The following is a 23,746-nucleotide window of genomic DNA, read 5'->3' as shown; positions in this document are numbered from 1 at the left end:
CAGACAACTTTGGCCACTGCTTTATGGAGTACAGGTCACTTCCAGGCTTACCCAGCCAATACACTGTACATCTGGCACTCTGTCGAGCCATCAGTTTGGAATACCATGGTCCCAGTTCTGACAGGGCTTACGGATGGCCTTTCAATAAAATAGAACAGCTACTCCAGAAGTTTAGTGGAAAATTTTAAAACTTGTAGCATATCAAACACTAGACCTGATACATAATTCACTGAACTCACCCACCAGCTGCAAATGCTCACGGACCCTATTTCTTCCTAGGACGGGCCACCAGGGGGGGCCTCACTGCAGGCAGGATGAGCAGATGAGAGGTGTGTGGGAAAGTAAGGCTGTGCTGAAGCCTCCACTCCGTCGTGCCTACCCACTGGGGTCATCCTGGGTTGGTGACCAGCCCTGTCCTGTCCGCTCCTAGGAGACGGCCCTCACCCTTCATTATAACCAGACATGTGCACATGCGGCAACCAAGTCCAAATGGGATTAGGAGTGTTCGTGCCTCCCCACTCTATCTCGGAAATGATGCAAGCCCTTCAAAGGGAAACTGCCCCTGGTGTTTTGAAGGGGCTTCACATAGGTGGGAGCCACAAGGGGCATGGTGCTCCCTGAAAGGAACCCAGGGCACTGAGACATTAGTGGGTTCCCCTGGCTGGCTGTTAAAGTGACCTGCCTTAAGTACGGGATGGGGGCTGGGATGCAACTCAGAGGTAAGAGTATACAAAGGCCCTGCATTCCACCAGTAGCTCCACCCAGATAGCCAAATGAGAGTGGTAATGCCCTGCAGTTGCCAACAGAGATGGCGGCTGTGCAGCCTCGAGGTCAGAAGGAGCACAGACCCTGGAGCCCTGTTTGAGAACATTTGCCCTTTAATTTTCATTCAAAATCAGTCTCTTTAAATATTTGAGTTACAAGTTCTGAATGGTGTAGATGTAGTAGCAGATGCTGCAGGCACTCAATACTGACCTCTTCCCCTCCCCCCAGCTTGCCTTGGATTACAAGAAAAAAGGGCATTCAGCACTAACAGTCCATGTCAACTGTCAGCAGTCTCAGGCCCAGTGCATGATACAAGTCCTAGGAGCATTCGTAACCAGTTAAGCATTTTACCATGCTTCAAGAATATTCCAACAAGCCGGCGGTGGTGGTGCACGCCTTTAATCCCAGCACTTGGGAGGCAAAGACAGGCAGATCTCTTGAGATCGAGGCCGGCCTGGTCTACAGAGTGAGTTCCAGGACAGCCAGGGCTACACAGAGATCGAGGCCAGCCTGGTCTACAGAGTGAGTTCCAGGACAGCCAGGGCTACACAGAGAAACCCTGTCTCAAAAAACCAAAAAAAGAAAAAAGAAAAAAAAAAAGAATATTCCAACAACTGTACCTGCACCTGAAGGATGACCATAGAGATGACATCATCATCTCTTCCCTGTCCTAACTCCTGAGGCTGGTTCCCACCACAGTCCATCCTCCCCTGTCTCTGTGTCCTGCACCAGAGGCACTAAGACCTTGCTCCACACAGGCCACATCCCAGGAAGGGGGAGCACAGCCTCTTCCCAGCACATGCTCATACCAGCTTGAATTTAAAAGCTCTCATCAGCCTGGTCTGGTGAGAACAGTCTCTCCACCAGGCTGTCCCACTGCCATGATGTGCTAAAATCTGCTTTAAGTGAGAAGTGTCCTAGAACGATTCCTAGAAGCTGGAAATTGTTGGTCTGACAACAGCTGTATGTAATTATGCCAAAATGAATCTTCCCAGTGCCAGCATACAATGGAGCCTGTGAGGGCAAGCCAGGGTTCAACTCTCATCTGTGATTATAACAGATAACCTCAGGGGACACTGCACAATTCTACCTATCCCCAAATGTCCCAGCCTGTGCTTCCTGGAAGAGGTAGAGAGGCACCTTGAAGCCATTGACAGGTCAGATTGATGGTGCATTTAAGAAGCAAAGCAGCACCTCTTTGCCTGTGAATACCTCCACATAGGTGGCATCAAGTGAGAGTGTGCACAGCTGGGACAGAGGCAAAGCATCCCCCTAGGCATCTCTGGAGAACACTTTCCAAAGATAGAAGCTCAAATCACATGGTCCCTGGTGGTATCCCTATAGTATACTGTTACTGGAGAGAAGCAAAATTGCCTCTAGAACTGGAATAAAGGCAGGAATATTAATGAGCATCCATTAAGGCTCTCACTCTCTCTCAGGCCCAAGGTAGCAGAAAGTAAGAGTCACCCAGAGAGAGGAAGAGCCTAGAAGGAACACTAAGAACAGACCGGTGAACGCTGGTTACATCGTGCCCTGGCTTCCTTGCTTGAGGCCAGCAGTATGTGCCTGCCTGTCATCAGGCTAACCTGGGACTGATGAGGGGACAGGGAGAAGACTGGTTTTCAGTTCCTGCATGATCAATAGGTAGGGTGTGTGACTTCCTCTTAAAGGTCTAGGAGGAGGACTCTTGGATCTTCTACTGCTGCCTTGATTTTTCGGAGGAAAGTCACAGCCTCTCTGCCATCGATCAGCCGGTGGTCATAGGTCAGGGCTACATACATCATAGGTCGAACTTCCACCTGCAGAGAGGAGAGGTCAACAGATCTGTATCCAGCAGATCAGAGAAAAAGCCCTGCTGAGGGAAAGAGGTGAGAAAGCAAAGCCCATATCAATAGTTCTAGTTGCAAAGTCTTTCCTCCCCCTGCTGCCTCTGGATAACTTAAGTTTATTTTCTTTCCTGCAAAGCTCTGAGACCTAGAACCAAAGTTTAAACAAGGAAGCGGGCCACTCAAAACTGCCTTGACACAAATGAACAACACTGCTCTACCCACTACTGTTCCTGCAGAGGTGTGTTCTGCAGCTGTGGCTGCCGGCAGGAGCTTTACCACTCACTGTAAGTGCAGATCCAGCACTGGGCCTTATGCATGCATAGCAAGCCTTACTACTTAGCAACACCACCGCCCCTTGAAGTCACACTTTAAAAACTGTATTGTATTTGTTTCTGAAACTGGTCTCACGTGGCCCAGACTGTTCTCAAGCTCACTATCCAACCACAGGAGACACCAAACCATTGATCCTCTGGCCTTTGCTTCCTGAGTGCTGGAACCACAGCATGTACTGCCATGCTAGGTTTGTCAAACTCGGGGCTCTGAACATGCTAGGCAAACACTTTACCACTGCTCAACATCCCTAGTCTGAGGAGAAAAAAACTAATCTTGAGTTTAAATTTTCTGCTATCTCCCAGGTATGGTGGCAACACATCTTTTTTTTTTTAAACTTTTATTGCATTATGATGAGGTGGCAACACATCTTTAATCCCAGTGCTCTGGAGGTAGAGGCAAACAGATCTGAGTTCAAGGCCAGCTTGGTCTACATAGATAATTCTGGGACAAATAAACTACACAGAGAAACCCTATCTTAAAAATCCATGAATTAAAAAAAAAAAAAAAGTCTATTATGTGTAAAACTAGGTGTGTTAATTGTTTTCCAAGAAAAGACTTATGATTTTTGGATTTATAAAGGAATCAATGACCCAGAAACATTCTAGGCACGAAAGTCTCAGAAAACTTTATTTTTTTAAACTATCTTATCTTCTATTAGCTAACTCAAGCCCTTTGGCCTCCCTCATACCTTGAACTCTCAAAAAACTTACAAGCTTTCTCATATAATTCTGTAGCTCCTAGACTGCTGTGCACTGTGCCATTTCCCAGGGTCAACTCTAGCCATCTCTGACTCCCTGAGGAGCTCTGACAAGGCGTCAACAAGTTCCAGAGGAAACTTTAACATGCATCAGAACTGTGCATTTCTGCTTCAGGCGATTAAGTGTGGGGGTTGTGCATGTGGGGGGGGGGGTCTAAGCATTTACTTAAAAAGAAATTACAATTTAATTTGTATGAGCGTTTTACCTACATGTATGCATGTGTGACCATGTGCATGCCTAGAAGCCAAGGAGGATAGAAGATGGTGCCTGATACCTCAGAACTGGAATTACTGATTGCGGCTGAATCTAGTTGCTTTGCCAAGAGCAGCGAGTGCTCTTAACTGCTGATTCGTCTCTCCAGTCTGGCATTTGTATCTTTAACAATTTCCCAGATGATGTCAATAGCCTCAGACCACAGTTTGAGAACCAGTGCCTTAACTGTCATTTAGTAATTAAGAACTGATGCTTAGGTCTGAAATCACAGTGGATGCTTTATAATAAGGATTTGGTTAGGTTTCTCTCCTACAGCCAGCTATTTAGCGATTAAAAAATCTCAGAAATAATGGTTCCTACCTTGCCTCCCACGGCTACAGGCCTGTCAAAGATGCCATGCATGCCCAGAATGGCAGACTGAGGGGGGTTGATTATGGGTGTTCCAAAAAGTGAGCCAAAAACTCCTCCATTGCTGATGGTGAAAGTACCACCATCCATATCTTCGATGGCAAGCTCATTCTTTCGGGCCTAAGAACAAGAAACAGTAGTCAAACCAGGCTTCTCTGCTCCAAAACAGTAAATCTAGAAAACTCTTATCTGAGATCCCAAGTGCAAACTCTAGCAAATAGGCCAGTGGCTCAGCTAAGATGACTGTAACCACCTTCAGAGAAATCATGACTTTTCAATCAACATTTCTTTCCCCAGAAGATTCTGACTGTAGAGATTTCAGTCACTGGAGCATGCTAGGCTCTGCCTCTCCTTAGCTCATGTGGCCACTGCTTTCCTGGGGGGCCATGCGGTCCCTGGAGAACCAGACTCCAGATGCCCGAGAAACACCAACCTCTGCAGGCTTTGTTCTGTAGAGGTTGTCTGTACCTTCTGTCTACTGTACCTTCTCTCCTAGTTCATTAATGGTCCGTTCAATATCTGCATAATTCATAGTTTCCACATTCCTGATGACAGGAACCACGAGACCCTGGAGTGAAAAGTTGTTTTAAGTTGCAAAAAACAGTCCTCTTTAGAGTTACAATTGCCCAAACCAGAGTACCTTAAACTCACTGTGATTAAAAAGACTTACACTAAGATTATGGAATGTAGTTTTTTTTTAAAAATGCACTTTTAGCAACAATCTTCTAGAAATATAGAACTATAGAAATAACCCCTTCCATATGATCATCTTTTTAATATAAATAAGGTGAGGTCTGTGGTGGTTTGAATGAGAATGGCCTCCACAGGATCATGTATTTGAACACTTGGTCTGAAGTTGGTGGAACTGTTTGGGAAGGATTAGGAGGTGTGGCCTCCTTTTGGGAGGAGGTGTGTCACTGTGCGCAGGCTTTAAGTTTTAAAGAAGCCATGCTATTCCCAGTTATCTCTCTACTTTATGACTGTCTCAACACGTGAACTCTCAGCTACTGCTCCAGTACCACACCTAATGCCACTTTCTATACCATGATGGCAATGGACTCTTAACCCTCTGAAACCAAAGCCTACCCAATACCCTATCTTCTATCAGTTGCCCTGGTCCTGGTGTCTTAGCACAAAAACAGAAATAACTAAAACAGGATTTAAGCAAGCACTTCCAACTTTTGCCCCAACATACCCTCGGGGTAGCAACTGCAACACTGATGTCAATATAATCTCTATACACCACTTCCTTGGCTGCATCATCAATCACTATGAAAGAGAAAACAGATGTTACATACAACCTTCTTGGCTAAGGCTAAGGAGTTAACAAAGTAGAAGTCTTCGGTGGCCAATGCAGTGTGGGCTGACTAATCAACATGAAAATAACTACAAGTAACTGACTCTCTCCTGGCTCCCATCTCAACTCTTATCAGTATTTCCCAAGCCCCTAAATCAACCTGAACATAGGAGCATGTTCTTCCACAGCTTACAGAAGGTACACACAGTAGAAGCACAGTGACGGCTTATCTATACAAGCCTTCCCTGAGTACAGAAAGGCTAGGCAGCAAGTGCTCTATAAAAGGCAGAGGAGGGTGGAGGATGTCCATCTATGAGATCCAGGTGGAAGTGGAAGGGCTCTGGCTTTTAAATACACCATCTTAAAAGACTAAATAGAAAACCAAATGCTGAAAACTGTACCTACCTATAAGAAAAGCAGGTTTGGGGGCTGGAGAGATGACTCAGCAGTTAAGAGCATCGACTGCTCTTCCAGAGGTCCTGAGTTCAATTCCCAGCACCCACATGGTGGCTCACAACCATCTGTAATGGGATCTGATGTCCTTTCCTGGTGTGTCTGAAGACAGCTACAGTGTACTCACATACATAAAATAAATAAATAAGTAAATAAATCTTAAAAAAAAAAAAGAAAGAAAGGAAGGAAGGAAGAAAGAAAGGAAGAAAAGGAAAGCAGGCTAGGGAATCTTCCAAAGAGTCTACACTGGATTGTTAGAGTACATGTCAAGTGAATGAGAACTCTGAGAGATGCCAAGAGCAAAGAAAGCCCTCTTGTGTACCTAGAGCACAGCATTCAACAGAGGAGAGACTAGGGATTTTAGGCTAAGGAATGCAAAGTGTCACTGTCCGTTCTCCTAACTTCCAAGGAACATAGAAGTGCCTCAATACAAAACAAGAAATGCAAGCTAGATGAACACTTCAACACTGAGAGGAAGAGGAAAGAGAATGAGTAGGAAGCCCAAGCCTTCCCAATGAGGCCCCTGACCTGGAGCCTATGCCTCCAAGTGAAGGGTGCATGGTGGTGGTAGGGCAACGGACGGACAGACACCCTTCTGCCCACTTGGTGCAGAGAAAGTAATCATGTTTACATTTAGTATTTGGTAGTGAAAGTGATCATGTTTCCACAGACTGTGAATAAAAAGCCTTGGTGACCCCTACATGTGACAGCTGGTCTGTAGTCATACACTCAGCTCCAAAGATCTTTGCCACACTGGTCTCAGAAAACTCACCTGCATTTACAACAGGCTGCTCCTGCAAGGCGAATGCCGAGGCCTTCACAAAGGCTGACATGAAGCCCAACTTGAGGTTATGTTTTTTCAGGAAAGCATCTTTGTGCCGAGCTCTCATCTCCTGTATGTTACTGTTAATACATGATGCAAAGAAACTGTCAGTGAAGCTCTGGAGTGTGTACACATGCATACACTGCACAGGCTAAGTGTGAGGACCTCTGAGCAATGCTGGCAAGGGCTTTTACTCCTGAGCTATGCTCACAACCCAACCATGCATCCCACCCTTTTAAAGTCTCAAGACTAGGTGTCTTGAAATTGTGAGGTCTACCCTTAAACTTGCACATCCTCTGCTTCACTCTCCCAACGAGCTGGGATCACAGGCGTATACTACCCACCAGAAACAGCTAAAGCCCTATTTTGGACTTTCACAAGTTTTTACTCATGTATCCAAATGGATGGACTTTCCCTTAGCCTGGGCCATCTAAGTTCAAGTTTTGAAACACTCTCTAGTGGTCAATGTAATAAAGTGCTCTATCACAAAATACTGACCTAGAAGAATCAGCGCCAACCTGACTTTAAGATGGTTGAGCCCTTTTAAGGCAATCATTTTAGTCCTATGAGTCACAGGCTTCAGTGACAGATAATCTAAAGATCACATTGAATACTACTACCATACCAAACAGTATATTTCCCTACACTAAAATTATGAATTATTCACATTGGAAACAAATTTAAGTTTCAAATTAAGATTATAAGCAAATGCTAAAAATCAATACTTTTTGTTAGAATTATATTAAAAAAATTAAAGCTTTTTACTTTGTAATAATTCTCCTACCTACTAACTACCAAAAAAGGAAAAACTGCCACCTGTGAAGTATGAGGTCCACAAGCAATCGTAACTATATTCAGGAGCTAAGTCCAATATTCTTCCAGGCTTGTGTATAGTTAGCAGATTCACTATTTCCTCTGAGTTAGCATTTCTTTCAACTTGCTCATGAAACAGTTACTAATGCCCATTATCGGTGGGGGGTTGAGGGGACTGGGCTGGGCACCAAGATACAACACACAGCCACTGCACTCTTAAGATTAGTTTCACCGACTGTGGTTTCCTTGGTATTTAGAAAGCAGCTCTGTGTGGGCTGTGGCCTGTCTTTCAGATTCAGCACTAGGCTTGCCTCTGAGAAGACTCTGCAACTTGAACATCCTCTAGTCTATCAAGCTAGCCCCACTAGCCTCGCCCCACACACATATGCATCCTGGAGTTAGTGAGAAATGCCTCTCCCACTGTTTTCCCACAGGAACAGTCTATGATTATAGGAATAACATTCCATAATGAAAATTGAGTTTAACTTTATCTCAGGCCCAAATGCTGACTTCTCCTTTCCCCCTATAATGGCTTAATTCAACATTAGCAGGAAAGATAAGATGTGATACCCTTCAACTGCCCACTTCAGACCTTTTGTTTTTGAAAAAAGGAAAATTTCCTAAGGGGACTGATTGGGTTTAAAATGTTTATTTTCCTGAGTCTAACCTCATTTAGTGCTAGAATTACCACCCTAAAGGCATTACTGCAGGAAAGAGGCGTGGTGGGTGTCTCTGTTCTTAGGCCTGCCTGAATGCCATTTTCTGGTCATTAAGGAGTTTCTATTTCAGAGCTTAGCCCTTGGAGGCAAAGCTGGGACAATGGAGGAAGGAGCAAGTCTCAGAAAGGCTCCTCTGGGTTAGCTGATAGGCATAAGACCCAAAGGGCACTCGATCTAAACCACATTACCAGCTACAGTGAAGCCTCAGGCCACTGCTAAGTGACACTAGATTAGCTACTGAAAGAAGATCCAGCTATTACACAGACTTGCAATCAAGGATGTTGGGCCAACTCCATCTTTTAGAGACATAAATATTTACATGTTTTGTCTTAAGAAACTGGGTAAAATTTCAAAGTCCAATTTAATTTGTGTACAATTTGCCCCTAATGCAGGAAACACAGCTGCAGCCTTTGAGATTCATTAGGAAAAGTCCTTCTCTACATTACAGACTTCTCAATAAAATAATGACATCTAGTGTAATTAACCAGACCCCTACATACTTCAATAAGCAAACTTCCCCATTGAGAAGGAGAGTAAGAGCTCAAAGCAAAGGGAGATGGGTACCCCGGAGAGACTTAATTTACTGCACTTTCTTGACAGTGCCATGATCCAAACTGCTAAAACTATTTGGAATGACTTTCTCTGTAACGCTATTTAGCACTTTCATGTGTTTTGTTTTAAATTTGAGACAGGCTCTGATATAGTCCAGGCTGGTTTCAAACTTTATGTAGTGAAGGATAACCCTGAATTGCTGATCCTCTTGCCTCCACCTCCCAAGCATCAGGATGTGTACACTATAGCTGGCTTAAATGCATGTCATTCTGCCGGGCAGTGGTGGCGCACGCCTTTAATCCCAGCACTTGGGAGGCAGAGGCAGGCGGATTTCTGAGTTCGAGGCCAGCCTGGTCTACAGAGTGAGTTCCAGGACAGTCAGGGCTACAGAGAAACCCTGTCTCAAAAAACCAAAAAAAAAAAAAAAAAAAAGCTTGTCATTCTGAATAGCCCATTCAAACTCCGAAAGCAAAAACACTCCCTTCTCCACTTCATACTCATTTTTATCTTTTTGATGCTTTTTTTCCCTAGATTTTATTTAGTGTTCATCAAAATGAAATAGCAAGTTCCAAAGAGCTTTTACACTCATCTCCATAACTCCCCGAATTTCACTTTAGTAATCTGCATATGATAAACACTTAAAATACTTGTTAAATAAAACTATTTTCTTTTCCCCACAATGCTGATACTTGGATACATCAAAATTTTGAAGAAAATAAGGAAATCAACCATTAACATTACAGGATGGGTGTAGTGAACTGAGGTTTTACGTTTTAGAGTTTAACTGCTGGGGCTAGGGAAAACGCCTTTGTTACCAGGTAAGTACGGAGACCTGAGTTTGAACTCTAAAATCTACATAAAGCCAACCAAACAACCAAACCTGGTTTGGTGGCACACACATGACATCTCAGAGTTACAGAGGCAGAAGACACACAGATCTTTGGGGCTCACTGGCTAGTCAGCTTGGCCTATTTAACAAACTCCAGGCTAGTAGAAAGCTGCCTTAATAAACAGGGTGGATGACTCCCAGGAACAACAACTGAAGTTGATCTTTGGCTTTTATATGCAAGCATACACACCCACACGCTCCCACATGTGTACATATGTATATGTGTGCACTCTCGTGCACGCGTGCATGTGCACGCGCGCACACACACACACACACATGCTGGAGTCTGAGTTGCTTGGGAACATATATAAGAAATAGTCATGTTAGAAAGAAGCAGAGCATGGTTTCCTTCTAGGACACATTGTGAAGGGTTTCCCATTCCAAGGGGTAGCAAGAAGTGGGCCATTACTAGCAGCAGGACATGGTGGCACCATCACCACCATCCTCAGCTACAAAGAGAGTTCTAGCCCAGCCCAGGCAACATGAGACACTGTTTCAAACCACACCAACACCAACCAGCCAGCCAACCAGCCAGCCTGGGCATGATGGCACACACTTTTAATCCTAGTACTTGGGAGGCACAAGCAGGCAAATCTGTGAGTTCAAGGCCATCCTGGTCTACAAAGTGGGTCATGTTACATAAGTCAACAAGGAGTGAAGCAGAGAAATACCTCTCCCAGGTCAAGCTAGTTTTGGAATCAGCATTTGATAAGGGCTAAGGTAAATTCCTGTGTTCTACTTCTAGAAACACAGACGTGGGGACTAGAAGGACTAGAGATCCCACCTCATGTCAACCTCATTGAAAGTTGTGAGCATTGCACACGTATTCTGGGCTTCCTTCAGACGCTGGGCGATGCGTTGCCGCATCCTGTTCATCTTCTCCTGAAAGGGAAGTGGAACGAGTCAACCATCTGACCATCAGGACTCAGCCTGCCAGCGATGGATGACAAGCACGAGAGATCCTCCTGTCTCTGCCTCCTAAGTACTGGGGCTCATGGCATGTGCCACAATGCTGGGCCCAATCACTAACAATTAAAGCTAGAGGCTTTCCCTTTCTGGAGTGGCCTCAGCAAAAACACAGAATCAGAAACCAAGGTTTTCACTCAGATGTACCTGAAATTTGACCAAGAACACAGGCTCAGGAAATAGTGTGATTTAAAAACCAAAACCAACTTACAAAAGGAAGACTGTGGTGTAGATCTAGCCAGCTTAAGAGTCATTTCAGAAAGGGCAACTTCTCTTAATAAAGATTGGCGTGAGAATAGCTGCTTGGGGAACGGAAACTCAAAAACAAGCTTTTGAGGCTACGGTATTTTTGGGAAGTATTCTCAGGCAAAGAACCCACAGTCATGACCATACTTCCTTGAGGGTTACGTCTGCTCGAACAGAGTATTGTTACACTGCAACAATCTGGCCCCTGGCTCTCCAGCTGCGGCAAATATCCCGGAAGTCTAGAAAGAGAGCACCTAGCAGACTACCCCTGTGAAGTACATGTCACTGTGGGGAGAAAAGTGATGTGCTACTATTTTCTGCAGATAGTTTACTCATTTGAAGCATTTCACCAACAGCACGATACAGTAGGAAACCCTTGTGTTCTAGTTACACCCTCTGAGAATTATGAGATCATGATCACTAACTTTCTCCCCCTTCTCAAGGCCAAGGCGATGAGGTGCCAGCCCTTTCTAAAGGTGAGCACCACACTTCATTACTCTCCACAGTGATCCTGCCACTTTCCTGGAAGTTGTCTGAGGCTTACCCGATGTTCTGAACGCAGACCTTTAGCAGCTCCTGCCTCAGCCAGTGGAGGGGCAGCAGTGGGTTTTATTGCAGACACTGAAAATGAAGAGGGGGCACAGCTACATCAGACACGGAAAGCAATACTTTCACACTGTATTATACTTTCACACCGTATTATCACTTTACCCTTAAGATACTGAAGTTTATCAGCATCATTCCAAACTCACAGATGAACAATCTGCTCACAGAAAGAAGTAATGAGACTAGTGTTGTATGGCTGGCAAATAAATAGAAGGCTGGTTTGCAAAGCCAGTTCCTCAGCCTCTAGAGAGCTTTCTACAAAGCAGCCGACCTGGTATGTTCGGAGCCATGGCATCAGACTGCACCTGGGAGGAACACGGTATCACATGGAGTACCTTCTCCCCAAGAGACACCTGGGAGTCAGAGACTGTAAGGATTAATCTTGACTGTCAACTTGACAGGATTTAGAACCCCTGGGAAGATTAAAACCCTGGCTATGTCTATGACAGTGTTTCCAGAGAAACTGAATTCTTGCCCTCAGAGTAGGGAGACTTACTGGGAATACAGGTAGCACTATAATGTGGGCTGGGGTCTGGGAGTGAGCAGCTTTAAATAACAAAGTGAATAGAGCAGTAGGCAATCTTTCTTGCCTGCAAAGGCCATGTGACCACTGGCCTTGCACTGAAACCACACCTTCCTTGACATAAAGGACTCTCATCCTCAAAATAAATCTTCCTTAAGTAGCTTCCTTGAGGTGTTTTGTTATGGGGTCTTACCTGGTTTGCTAGAAGGAGGCTGTGAGGGTGAGGGCACTGCTGGCATCTGAGTGAGCACAGGCGCTGCGGGGGGAGAAGGGGCCGCCGGTGCTTCAGGTTCGGCTTTGTGGGCTGTAGGGGGAGCTGCAGCTGGTTTGGCCTTAGCAGGAGCAGCTGCACAAAAAGAGATGCCATTGGCACTGCCCCATGGAAGGCAACTAACTACAGCTACTAAAGAGGATTTAGAGACAACCACCTATTTCCAATCCTCAAACCAATGTCTCCTAGGTATTTGCTACAGGCAAAGCATCAAGTGATACACATTGATACAAGCTACTATTCTCTACTCTCAGGTCTCCATAAATGTCCTACTGGCTCAATTCAGATGCCTTCCTGATTTCACAAATATTAACTAACATCTACTGACTTTCAACTTCAGCAAGTACTTTCGAAGTACATACTAAGCCCAAGGAAATAAAACTTAAGCCAATGGTTCTCAACCTTCCTAATGCTGTGGCCCTTTAATACAGTTTCTTATGTTGTGGTGACATGTCCCCCCTCACCATAAAATTATCATTGCTACTTCATAACTGTAATTTTGCTACTGTCATGAGTCATAAGATAAATATATGATATGCATAGATTTTTGGATGACCCTTGTGAAAGAGTCATTCAACCTCCAAAGGGGTTGAGACTAGCTTGAGAACCACTGTTTTAAGGAAAAATAACAAAGCGAATGAAAATGTTAAAACGCATGCATAAATGTGTCATACTGCTAATCATCTTCTATTTTAACATAACATGTACAAGAAATACTCTTTCCTCTTGTTTTTCAAGATAAGGTTTCTCTGTGTAGTGCTGTCCTGGAACTGTCTATAGACCTGGCTGGCCTCAAACTCAGAGATCCACCTGCCTCTGCCTCCCCAGTGCTGGGGTCATAGGTGTGCACTGCCAACACCGGGCAAAAGGAATACTCTTAACCATTAAAAAATTTTAAAAGCAGGTAGGGTGGGGGAGGGGGAGAGATGGCTCAGTGGTTAAGAGCACTGACTATTCTTCCAGGGGTCCTGAGTTCAATTCCCAGCAACCACATGGTGGCTCACAACTATCTGTAATAGGATCTAATGCCCTCTTCTGGTGTGTCTAAAGACAGTGACAGTGGACTCATATACATAAAATAATTCTTGAAGAACGTTTATTTTAAATCCATCAATCAAATTAAAGAATTATTTTTTTAATATTAACTATGTGTGTGTGTGCATCTACATGAGGGTATGTGCATTTAAGTTCAGATGCCTAGATGGGCTGACTAGAACCCATGGAGCGGGAGTTCCAGATAGCTGTAAGCTGCCATGAGGTACTGGGAAGTAAACCTGGGTCCTCTGAAAGAGCAGTATCTACTCTGAACCACTGAGCCATCTCTCCAGCCTCTGAACTCTTTAATCTTAAATGAGCATTCGGTAAAAATTTTACTCTGGGGGCTGGAGAGATGGCTCAGGGCCCCAGCGTGAACCCTCACAGGCTCATTCATTCTAGCTACTTTAGATTTTCCCCTTACTTTGAACTTGATCTTGTCCTGACCAACCTCAATGGTCAATCTACCATCCTTCTCCTTGACTACTGTAACAGTTAAATGCTCTAACTACAAAAATCTTCACTTACAAATCAGAAAAACAGATTTTCTAATCCCTAATATTGACTATAACGTCCAGTACAAACACCTTTCTTTGGCATTTCTTCCAAAGAGAAATGTCAATTTTTCCTGAGATGTTACATATGAGAAACTACACAGAAAGATGATGATTCAGTGGTAGAGACACATGGTACCAAGTCTGACACCTTGAGTTCGAGTCCTAGGGCCCACATGGCAGGAAGAGAAAACTGACACTCAAGTTATCCACTGACCTCCACACGCATGCCTCTCCACACGCATGCACACACAAATGCAATTGTTAAAAAAAAAGGAAACTACACAAAGTTGTCAACACAGTGGCTTTCAGGCCTGGCTATTAGTCAGAATCACTTAGGGGAATGCTACAAAACTAACAACAATCCAACTATTATAGCAAGGTGGTAAATCAGAAATCTCAGGAGCTCAAAGCCTTTTCATTTATATTCTTTTTAAAGCTCCATGTGATCCAGGTCAGTGTGGGGGAAAATTACTCTCTTCAGATTCCTGACTTCCATTAGTTTTACACACACACACACACACACACACACACACACACACACACTGGAGCTGAGGACCAAACCTAGGGCCTTGCACTTGCTAGGCAAGCTCTCTACCACTCAGCTAAATCCCCAACCCCATTAGTTATTTAAGAAAAAGATCCAATCTGAGAAGTATGGGAAGAACAGAGTATTGTGGGGTTTTAAAATCACGCTGTTGGCTAAGAACTTGACAATTAAAGCTCACCACCCATCAACAGGATTTCTCCTATTCCTCAACTAAAGGTGTAACTAGAATGCCAGTCTGAGGCAAGGGAGTTGCTAGGACAGAATGCTCAGCCTCAACCCCACCAGGGAACACTCCTTTACCACCGGTTTTCCTGAGTGTGAACAGAGGAGTTCCTCCTTCAACTTTGCCCCCATCGGGCACCAGAAGAGCTTCAATGATGCCATTTGCTGGTGATGGAACTTGCACAGAAGTCTGGAAAAGAAAGAGATGGAGAGGGAGTCCCGCTTTTGTCAAGCAGGAGGGGTAGAAAGAGTTACATCTGTTATATCTGGATATTACATCTCCTCCCACACAGAAACAGAAAAGAACAAGTCATTCCTACCGTGAGGATTCACCTTCTGCCTTTTCTTAGAAACACTGAAACATGCTTTAGTTACTATGTTTCCAAGTGATATAAGGAAGACCGAAGCAGCCCAGGAACCACAAAGGAAACAAAGTAGCTACCAATCAAAGTTACTAGTGTGCACACGACATACCAACGGAATGATCAAAACTAATCTGTAATAGGGCTGAAGAGATGGCTCAGTGGTTAAGAGCACTGACTGCTCTTCTGAAGGTCCTGAGTTCAAATCCCAGCAAGCACATGGTAATGAGATCTGATGCCCTCTTCTGGTGTGTCTGAAGACAGCTACAGTGTACTTACATATAATAATAAATAAATCTTAAAAAAAAAAAAAAAAAAAAAAAAAAAAAAGCCGGGCAGTGGTGGCACATGCCTTTAATCCCAGCACTTGGGAGGCAGAGGCAGGCAGATTTCTGAGTTCGAGGCCAGCCTGGTCTATAGAGTGAGTTCCAGGATAGCCAGGGCTACACAGAGAAACCCTGTCTTGAAAAACCAAAAAAAATAAATAAATAAAAATTAAAATTAAAATTAAAATAATAATAATAATAATAATAATAATAATCTGTAATGAATCTTTAGGATAAACCTACCTTGTCTGTCTCAATCTCACATACCACTTCATCTTCTGCAACTGCATCTCCAACAGCTGAAAGACAGTCAAAGGACACCTGTTAACTGGGAGCCTCTGGGCTCCTTTTTGCCCACTGTGTGAAAAAACCACTTTCCTACAAGACTGGGAAGGAAGTAGATGCGTATGTAAAGAAAAGGTGGAGCCAGTTTTCCACTTGCTGTGCTTCATGAAGAGACCTTAGTTTTTAACTTCAATCTCACCTTTCTCCCACCTGACATCGCCCTCTGTGACAGACTCTGCAAACGCTGGGGTTTGGACTGTAATCACATCATTCTCTAGGGGAAAAACAGGAAAACCACAAGTGCTCATTCAGTCTTTTTAAATGGTTTTCTTTAATAAACTCAGTGTGTTGTTTCTCTTCCCAGTAAAAGTCCATTCACAAGAAATCAGGTACTTAACTGCACACAGCCGTGGTCTGGAAGAAGCGAACACTGAAGACGCAACCATTGTTAATGCTACAAAAGAAACATAAATGTTAACTCTTTTAGAATATGAACCACTAACACTTCAGTCTAGTCCAGGTACCAAAGGTTTCCTATTTAAACTGGTGAATCCTAAGCCGATTCTCACAGTGAACTTGTCAAAGCACACATGACAGTCCAAACCTGGACAGATTCCAACTCAGCAAGTAGAACCCCAAAGCCTGATGATCTAGGTGCCTTAAATAGTGCTCAGTACTATAATGAAATGTCACCTCTCAAAGGAGGGAGACACACTAGTTCTATTAAGTAAAGAGAATCTTGGTCCTTTGCAAACTAACCAAAATGATATTTCTTCCTGATTAGTTTCTTTAACCAAATCCTCAGCAGCACACAGTAAGCCAAATACAAATGTGTTACTATCCTCAGGATTAGATTTAGATAAGGCGGCAAAATGACAGTGAACTCAGAAGCAAAAAGTAAAGCTTTAGGCAACCACTAACTCCCCTCCCACACACAAAATAATAATTAAAAAATGACAACAGCAACAAGAAACAAAACAAAGCAAAGCAAAGCAAAACAACGCCTCCAAGCCCCACCTACATGGATGGTATTTCCTATAGCATTCCCTTGTAGAGGCAGCGCGTCTGCCCACCCTGAACTCACTGTAAAGGGGCTTCCAGCCATCTGAACATAGGAGGTGATAGCTATCACCCTGTGTGCAAATTCACTAAGTTACTTCTGGACAGTGAAGACAGAGATACACCTGCTTACTAAGGCTATCTGCCATTCAATGGTTATTTATATAGTTTGAGAGAATGAGTTAAACTGATGAAAAAATTGCCTTTTACACAGGATTTAGGTGATTTTCTCAACAGGTTTTTGTTTTGCTTTTTGAGACTAAGTCTCACTATCCCTGGCTGTCTTCAAACTCAAATCTGTAATAGATTAGGCAGGCCTCAAACTCACAGAGATCTGCCCTGCCTCTGCCTCCCCAATGCAGGGATTAAAGGCATGAGGCATTATACCTTAACAGGTTATCTTTACAATACATAAGTAGACTTAATTGCCTTTTAGCCTTTTTTCTTTTATGTCAGGATAACTTTAAAATGTATATATGTAGTATCAAGGGGAACAATACAAAAATACAGAACACAGAATGCTGTGTCTAAAGTTGTATACATATATAAAATATAAGAAAAACGCATCCATGCAAAGACTAAAGGCTAATGTGGAAAAGAAGGGTGCACTGGCAGGCACCTAGGAAGCTGGTGCACTGCCTATTTCTTGGAAGAGGTGTTCAACATGCTAAGGATAAAATACTTATTGCTGGGCAGTGGTGGCTCACCCAGTTCTCACACTCGGGGCAGAGGTCAACCTGGTCTACAGAGTAAGTTCCAAGACAGCCAGAGCTACATGGAGAAACCCTATTTGGAAAACAAAAAACAAAACTGATAGCCTTTTTTTGACTTTTGAAACATGAAATCACCTATTAAGTAAAAAAGCTTTATACAAAAAAGACCTTTTAAGCAGGTGAGACGGCTCAGTGGACAAGGTCTGCCAAGCCTGGTGACCTGAGCTCAATTCCCTGGGGGACACACAGTGGAGAGAGACCAACTACCTGCAAACTCCACATGCTGCGCTCCCTTCACCAATCCTACATGAACAAATGCAATACAAGATCTTTTAAACAAAATAGACACGCATGGAAAAAAAGACAGCATGCAACACAGACAGTGTTACTAGCATGACATAGTTGAGGGTGACTCAAGAGGAAGTTCAGAGTTTCCACAATTAACTTTAAATAGTTATGTGTTGTAGTTAAAACTCATGATTACTCTTTATTACCCCACTCTCCATTTAAACTGAACAAAATAAAGTTTTGACTTTCTGAATCATTTTTTAAATTATGAAAGCATTGCTTGCTTACTACTGAGTATTAGAAAAAATTATAATGGAATTACACATCAAAAAATGGAATTTTCTATTAATCTTTTATTTCTTACTTATCATAAAGGGAACATGTTAAAACACTACAGCTTAACTGCTGGCTGCTTGTCCTTTTTGAAAGACATCTGCTGGGCAGTGGTGGTGCACACCTATAATCCCAGTACTTGGGAGGTAGAGGCAGGTGGATTTCTGAGTTTGAGGCCAGCCTGGTCTACAGAGTGAGTTCAGGATAGCCAGGCCTATACAGAGAAACCCTGTCTTGAAAAACCAAAAACCAAAAACCAAAAAAAAAAAAAAAAAAGATATTTGAATATATAAATTCTTCAGTAAAGATTCTTAGCAATGCCATTTCAGAGCCAGGCAGAGTACATATGCTTTTAATCCCAGCACTCAGAGGAGCTGAATTTGAGGCCAGCGTGGTTTTCAGAGCTAGTTCTAGGGTAGAAACCCAGTCTTGAAAAAAACCAACCAACAAACAACAAAAAGTCAAAAGTTTTGTACTTGTAACAGCATGCTAATGAAACATTTTGGAATGAAAGCAAAACTTATTGTGCTGCATAAAGAGAGAGCTCTCCTTCCTGCCAAGGCTTCACCTGTAACAAGGCAGCCCCACAGTTCCTCAAGAGGTACTAGAAAGCAGCGTCTCAGCACCCTGGAAATACTCGGAATGCAAAGTAACTCAAAACAACATTCACGTACAAGTTAACCTGGACCACTTGCGATGGCCTCCTCCAAACTCTGCATTAGGCAGTAATAGCATCCTTAGCAAGCCAGTCAAAAGCCCTGGGCTTAACTAGTCTTTTGCATTTGCTATTTGCTGATTCTAAGATGAGTATCAGTGCTACCAAGAGAGAAAATTCTCTCAATTTCTGTAACAACTGTGACCTCCAGCCCTCAGCTTCACTTGTATCCAACTAGAATATTAGGTTCTCTTAGATGCCCATTCTCATTTTAAGAAAAAGAATAAAAAGAAAGATAGTTAGTTTCAAGTTAACATTCATTATACTTTAACTACCTATAAAGGTCCAGTATACTTTTGGTCCAGCACCTGACCACTGAACTGATGACAAAGGTAGATTATAATAAAAATGACCGGGGCTGGAGAAATGGCTCAACGGGTAAGAGCACTGACTGCTCTTCTGAAGGTCCTGAGTTCAAATCCCAGCAACCACATGGTGGCTCACAACCATCTGTATTGAGATATGACACCCTCTTCTGGGATGTCTGAAGACAGCTACAGTGTATTTACAAATAACAAATAAATCTTTAAAAAAAAAAAATTGACCATGACCACCCAGGTCTATGGACTCTGTGAAAACATCCAGAATTTAACTTTAGAATCTGTGTCTAAGGAAATCTACCATGACCACATATCTGCTTCCCCCAGTGATACTTACACTCTCTTCCTGCTATCAGGGTAACCTGGTCCCTGACATAAGGAGACTCCTGCAAGAAACAAAACAGCTTTTAATCAACTGTTCTTAATCTACACGGTATATTAAATGGAACTATTCATCCCACAGATCCCAGACAGACTAAACTAGCTTCAGTCAATGACATAATCATTTAGAATCCTGCTCCTCAAATTTTCTACCTGTCTTATTGGCAGCAAATAGGTATGGGAGATTAAGAGTGGATGTGCGCCGGGCGGTGGTGGCGCACGCCTTTAATCCTAGCACTTGGGAGGCAGAGGCAGGCGGATTTCTGAGTTCGAGGCCAGCCTGGTCTACAGAGTGAGTTCCAGGACAGCCAGGGCTACACAGAGAAACTCTGTCTCAAAAATACCAAAAAAAAAAAAAAAAAGAGTGGATGTGCACTTGGAAAGGAAAGAGGTCTGATGTACAGCCCTAAGGGTTGTATACTCTACCTGCCTTAAAAAGTAGCTAATTTTCATTAGCCTACTATATTTGCATAATAAAATGTCTCTATTACCTTTGAAACTTGAAAGTAAGACATATGACAGCTTGCCCTGTGACTTCATATAACCTGAGGCAGAGGACCTGATCTGGGTGTAGCGGGTGAGGCTAGGAAGTGACTTTAAAGGTGGCTTTAACCTAGGGTCTTCCACTTGTCCTCCAACTGCACAAAAGTCATCTCTCTCCCTGTCAGTTTACCTTCCTCTGATGTAGGCTTTCCATCTGGTCATTCCCAATAAAAAATGCGTCTCTGTGAGTTCCAATTCAAACAGAGTTGCTTGCCGTTTTCTCTGACACTGGCCCAAGCTAAGCATGCTGTCCACGACACTCTGAGTTTCCCCACAGTTTCTGTGAAGACTCCTTGCCTTTCTATAGCTGCTAGCCCACAACTTCCACTGCTGAACACGTGTGCTTCCTGGACCCTAATTCAAAGGCCTGGCCACCTCCCTCTTCGGGGCAGCAGCTACATTCAGTTTGCCTGACTGCCGTTTTTCTCTCAAATTCTAATAAAATGATCCTTGAGCAAGAGAGGGAGGGAGAGGGAGGAGGGGGTCTCTACCCACTAAACCAACTGTCCTTATCATAAATTCATTTCCCCAAATATCTACTAACCACAGCTGCTTCTTCAGAATATATTATTTATGGTTTTTGTTGTTTTGTTTTGTTTTGTTTTGCTATTTGTGTCTATTAATAACCCCTTCTACACTCTGGGTGCAGATGACGTCAACTGAGAGATAACTGGTCCTTATGTAAATACACTCCCCTCACAAACATTCCCAAAGTCAGGTCAGCCAGTCATCTCTATGTTCAGCAGCCAATGAGTACAGTGCAGATTCTAAGCAGAGCCTGCCTTTGAACTAGAACACAGCAGCCCACACAGCTTTTTGGAAACTGGAGTCCTACAAAATTTATCCTATAAAAAGTTTTATTTGTACAGTACTGTAGGCTTATAAGGAGATTTCACACAATGGCCTCTTTTATTTTCCACTTGCAATAGCAACTCCCTGAAGTAGAATGACCACCTGCTATTATTTCTATTTCACACACAACAAGGTTGGTGACTAGCCCAACCAGAATACTTGAGTCAAGATGCCTGCCCCTAAACACAAGGCTTTTTCCTTTTCCTCACAGCTTAAAAAGTGAAGAAAATACCTGTGACATCTCCCAGCATTCCCAGCTGAACAGAAAGGTCATAACTGAGAACGCACTATGGACTGTGCTTGACACCTTATGTCCTGGCTTAGGACAAAGTCCAAGCCCTTAACAGTCCTCCGCCTAGCCTTCTCTCTATTTCCAGCTTTCCATCTGTACAACTGGTCAAGAGTCTTCCTGCTTGGAAACATTTGCACAAGTAATTCCCTTTGCCTGGAACAGCATTTCCCTGATTAACTCATGCATTCTTTAAGTCTCATCTTAAATATCACTTCTCTAACCTCCCAAGCTGGGCTTTATTATCATGCTACCCTGCATGAGTCTCAGCCTGCATTTAGTAACCACAATGTTATTTTCTCCCTATGTGTACATAAATGAGTATTTGCTTTGTCTATCCAGCTAGCCCAAGAGATTCTTGCAGATAGAGACCATCTGTATCCCTACCGCCTAGCTTAGCAGCTAACCCAGTGAGCACTCTAGTCTGCTGACAGAGTCGGGACACAGCTCAGAGGACTGGTAAGAGTCTCACTCAGCATATACAAAGTCTTGGGTTTGATTTCCAGCACTACATAAAACCAGGCATGGTGGTGGAATCCTGTGATCCTAGCACTTGGGAAGTAGAGACAGAATGATCACAGGTAAAATGTCAGCCTTGGACTACTTATCTAGTTTGAGGTCAGCCTGGGCTACATCAACTCCTATCACTCAGACTCAGACATACTCTGCAGAGTTCCTAAGGAAATGAGAACACTTCTTTCAGTAAAGCGTTTTGGGTGGAGGAAGGAGTCAGGTGGGCCTTACTTAACCAACAGTCTTGGCTGAGTGACCTTGGCCTAGAAATCTAGCAATATGCTACTAAATCTCACTTGGTTATGATTAACCCAAAGCTGCACAGAAAGCATTCAGAACAACGTTTGTACGAGAAAGCCTACATACACAGGACTGAATCTTTCAACAAATATTTTGCCAGAGCCAGATGTGGTAGCACAAGCTCTCTGAGGCGGAGAGGCAAGAGGAAGTTCAAGGCCAGCCTGGTATAACAGAGTGAGCTCTAGATCAGCCAGTCCTAACAGCAAGATTTTGGGGGGTGGGCAAGGGGATAAATACACATTTGCCAGGCACCTGATTAAAAGCTACAGAAGGTTGTTAATAACAACTTTTCTCCCTCTCTCTTCCAAAGACAACAACCTACACACAGCTATGAGAATGAAAATCAAAACTTCCAGGTTTAGGAGTTCAGAACCAGTACTGCTCCCGCAGAGACCCAGGCTCAGTTCCCAGCACCCGCATCAGGCATTTCACAACCAACCTTGTAACTCCAATTACAGAGGGTCCCACAACTCTTCTGGCTCTTCACTGATTCTGTCACATCCTTCAAGCCACACGGCTTTAATGTCACCTACTTAAAAGAAACCTGTTCTGTCCACACTCAGGGTTGCAAGCACTTACACGATCTGATGATCAGCAATTTACACCTTGCCTTTCCCTTAAGCCTTTAGCTCCTGGAGGACAAGACCTTTTCTCTAACCAGTACCTAGCTCAGTGCTTGACAGTGTAAATTCGGTAACGGTGGGCCCGTGGTGTAGCTCAGTGGTTAAGTGCTTGCCTCCCATGCCCTAGGTTCCATCCTCAGCACCACAAAAAAATGCGGAAGAAAACCCAATAAGTATGCGCCGAGTGAATATACGACAGCCGTTATGCTTAAGGAGTACTTTGCTTCGCATCTATCTGAATTCATTGTCTTTAAATACCATGAGAAGAAACATCAGATTCCCTCACATGCTGCTCTGCCCACGAGAAGAGCATTTTAGGTGACCGCAAGGGCAGAACTTACCAGGCAGGGAACGTCTCCCTAGAGGGCAGTTCCCCTGTTGAGAAAGAAGACATTATCGACGTCACCCAAAATGAAAGGAGGGGGAAAAACATTTTTTTTTTTAAAGTGCACGTTTATCGTGCTGCTTGACTGGTGAATCTCTTAATTTCGAAAGTAAATGCAAAACACCGAGTCGACCAAACTATGTCAACCTCCCCACGAGACTGACAAGCAAGCGCTGGTTTCGAGCCCGCGAGGAGACAGGCCGCGGAATATGGTTGGGGGCCGTGCCTCCTCTCTTAACTCTAAGTCAATGTCGCTGCGGGCGCGGCTCCCAGCCCCGGAGCAAAGGGTCCCGGACAGCAGGAAACGGCCGGTGCAGGCTGCCTGGGAGGGGACCAGGGCTCCCGGGTTCCGTACACGCGGCCGGGCGGCTCGGCGGGCGTCGGCAGCCTCTGCGTCCCGGTGCCCTTGGTGCCCGGCCTGGCCAGCACCCAGCGCCCCTGCCCTTCAGCCTGCCCGGCCGCCCGCAGCCTGGCTCGGCAGCCATCGGAGCCCCGGCCCCGCCAGACAGTACCTTCTGGAAAGCAGAAAGCGAGCGGCTGAACGCCCGGGACACGCAGCGCGACCGGGACAGCATCGCGGAGGCGGCGGGATGGAGGGCGGGCGGCCACCGGATATAGGGCCCGGCAGCAACCG

At 44.1% G+C, this 23,746-nt stretch overlaps 1 protein-coding gene across 1 annotated transcript; it reads right to left on the bottom strand.

Moving 5' to 3' along the window:
* Positions 1-855: 855 nt before the first annotated feature.
* Dlst (dihydrolipoamide S-succinyltransferase) lies at positions 856-23,745 on the bottom strand. The gene is made up of 15 exons (XM_031356507.1): positions 23,625-23,745; positions 23,069-23,102; positions 19,564-19,612; positions 16,197-16,252; positions 15,998-16,072; positions 15,757-15,812; positions 14,904-15,015; positions 12,387-12,539; positions 11,609-11,685; positions 10,637-10,734; positions 6,829-6,959; positions 5,502-5,575; positions 4,791-4,874; positions 4,259-4,426; positions 856-2,564 (listed from the first exon to the last, which is right to left on the bottom strand). Exons 1-15 carry the CDS (start codon positions 23,685-23,687, stop codon positions 2,430-2,432), a joined length of 1,365 nt encoding a protein of 454 aa, XP_031212367.1. The 5' UTR covers positions 23,688-23,745; the 3' UTR covers positions 856-2,429.
* Position 23,746: the final 1 nt, after the last annotated feature.

This window comes from Mastomys coucha, unplaced genomic scaffold (genome assembly GCF_008632895.1).
Source record: "Mastomys coucha isolate ucsf_1 unplaced genomic scaffold, UCSF_Mcou_1 pScaffold6, whole genome shotgun sequence".
Classification (NCBI taxonomy): Eukaryota; Metazoa; Chordata; class Mammalia; order Rodentia; family Muridae; genus Mastomys; species Mastomys coucha.
This window is presented reverse-complemented; position numbering and strand designations above follow the sequence as displayed.

Coding starts and splice junctions, on each gene's coding strand:
- Dlst (XM_031356507.1), bottom strand. CDS start 23,687: ATGCTGTCCCGGTCGCGCTGCGTGTCCCGGGCGTTCAGCCGCTCGCTT. Junction 11,686..12,386: donor GCCTCCTTCTAGCAAACCAG/GTAAGACCCCAT, acceptor CTTCATTTTCAG/TGTCTGCAATAAAACCCACT. Junction 4,427..4,790: donor TTAATGAACTAGGAGAGAAG/GTACAGTAGACA, acceptor TCTTGTTCTTAG/GCCCGAAAGAATGAGCTTGC.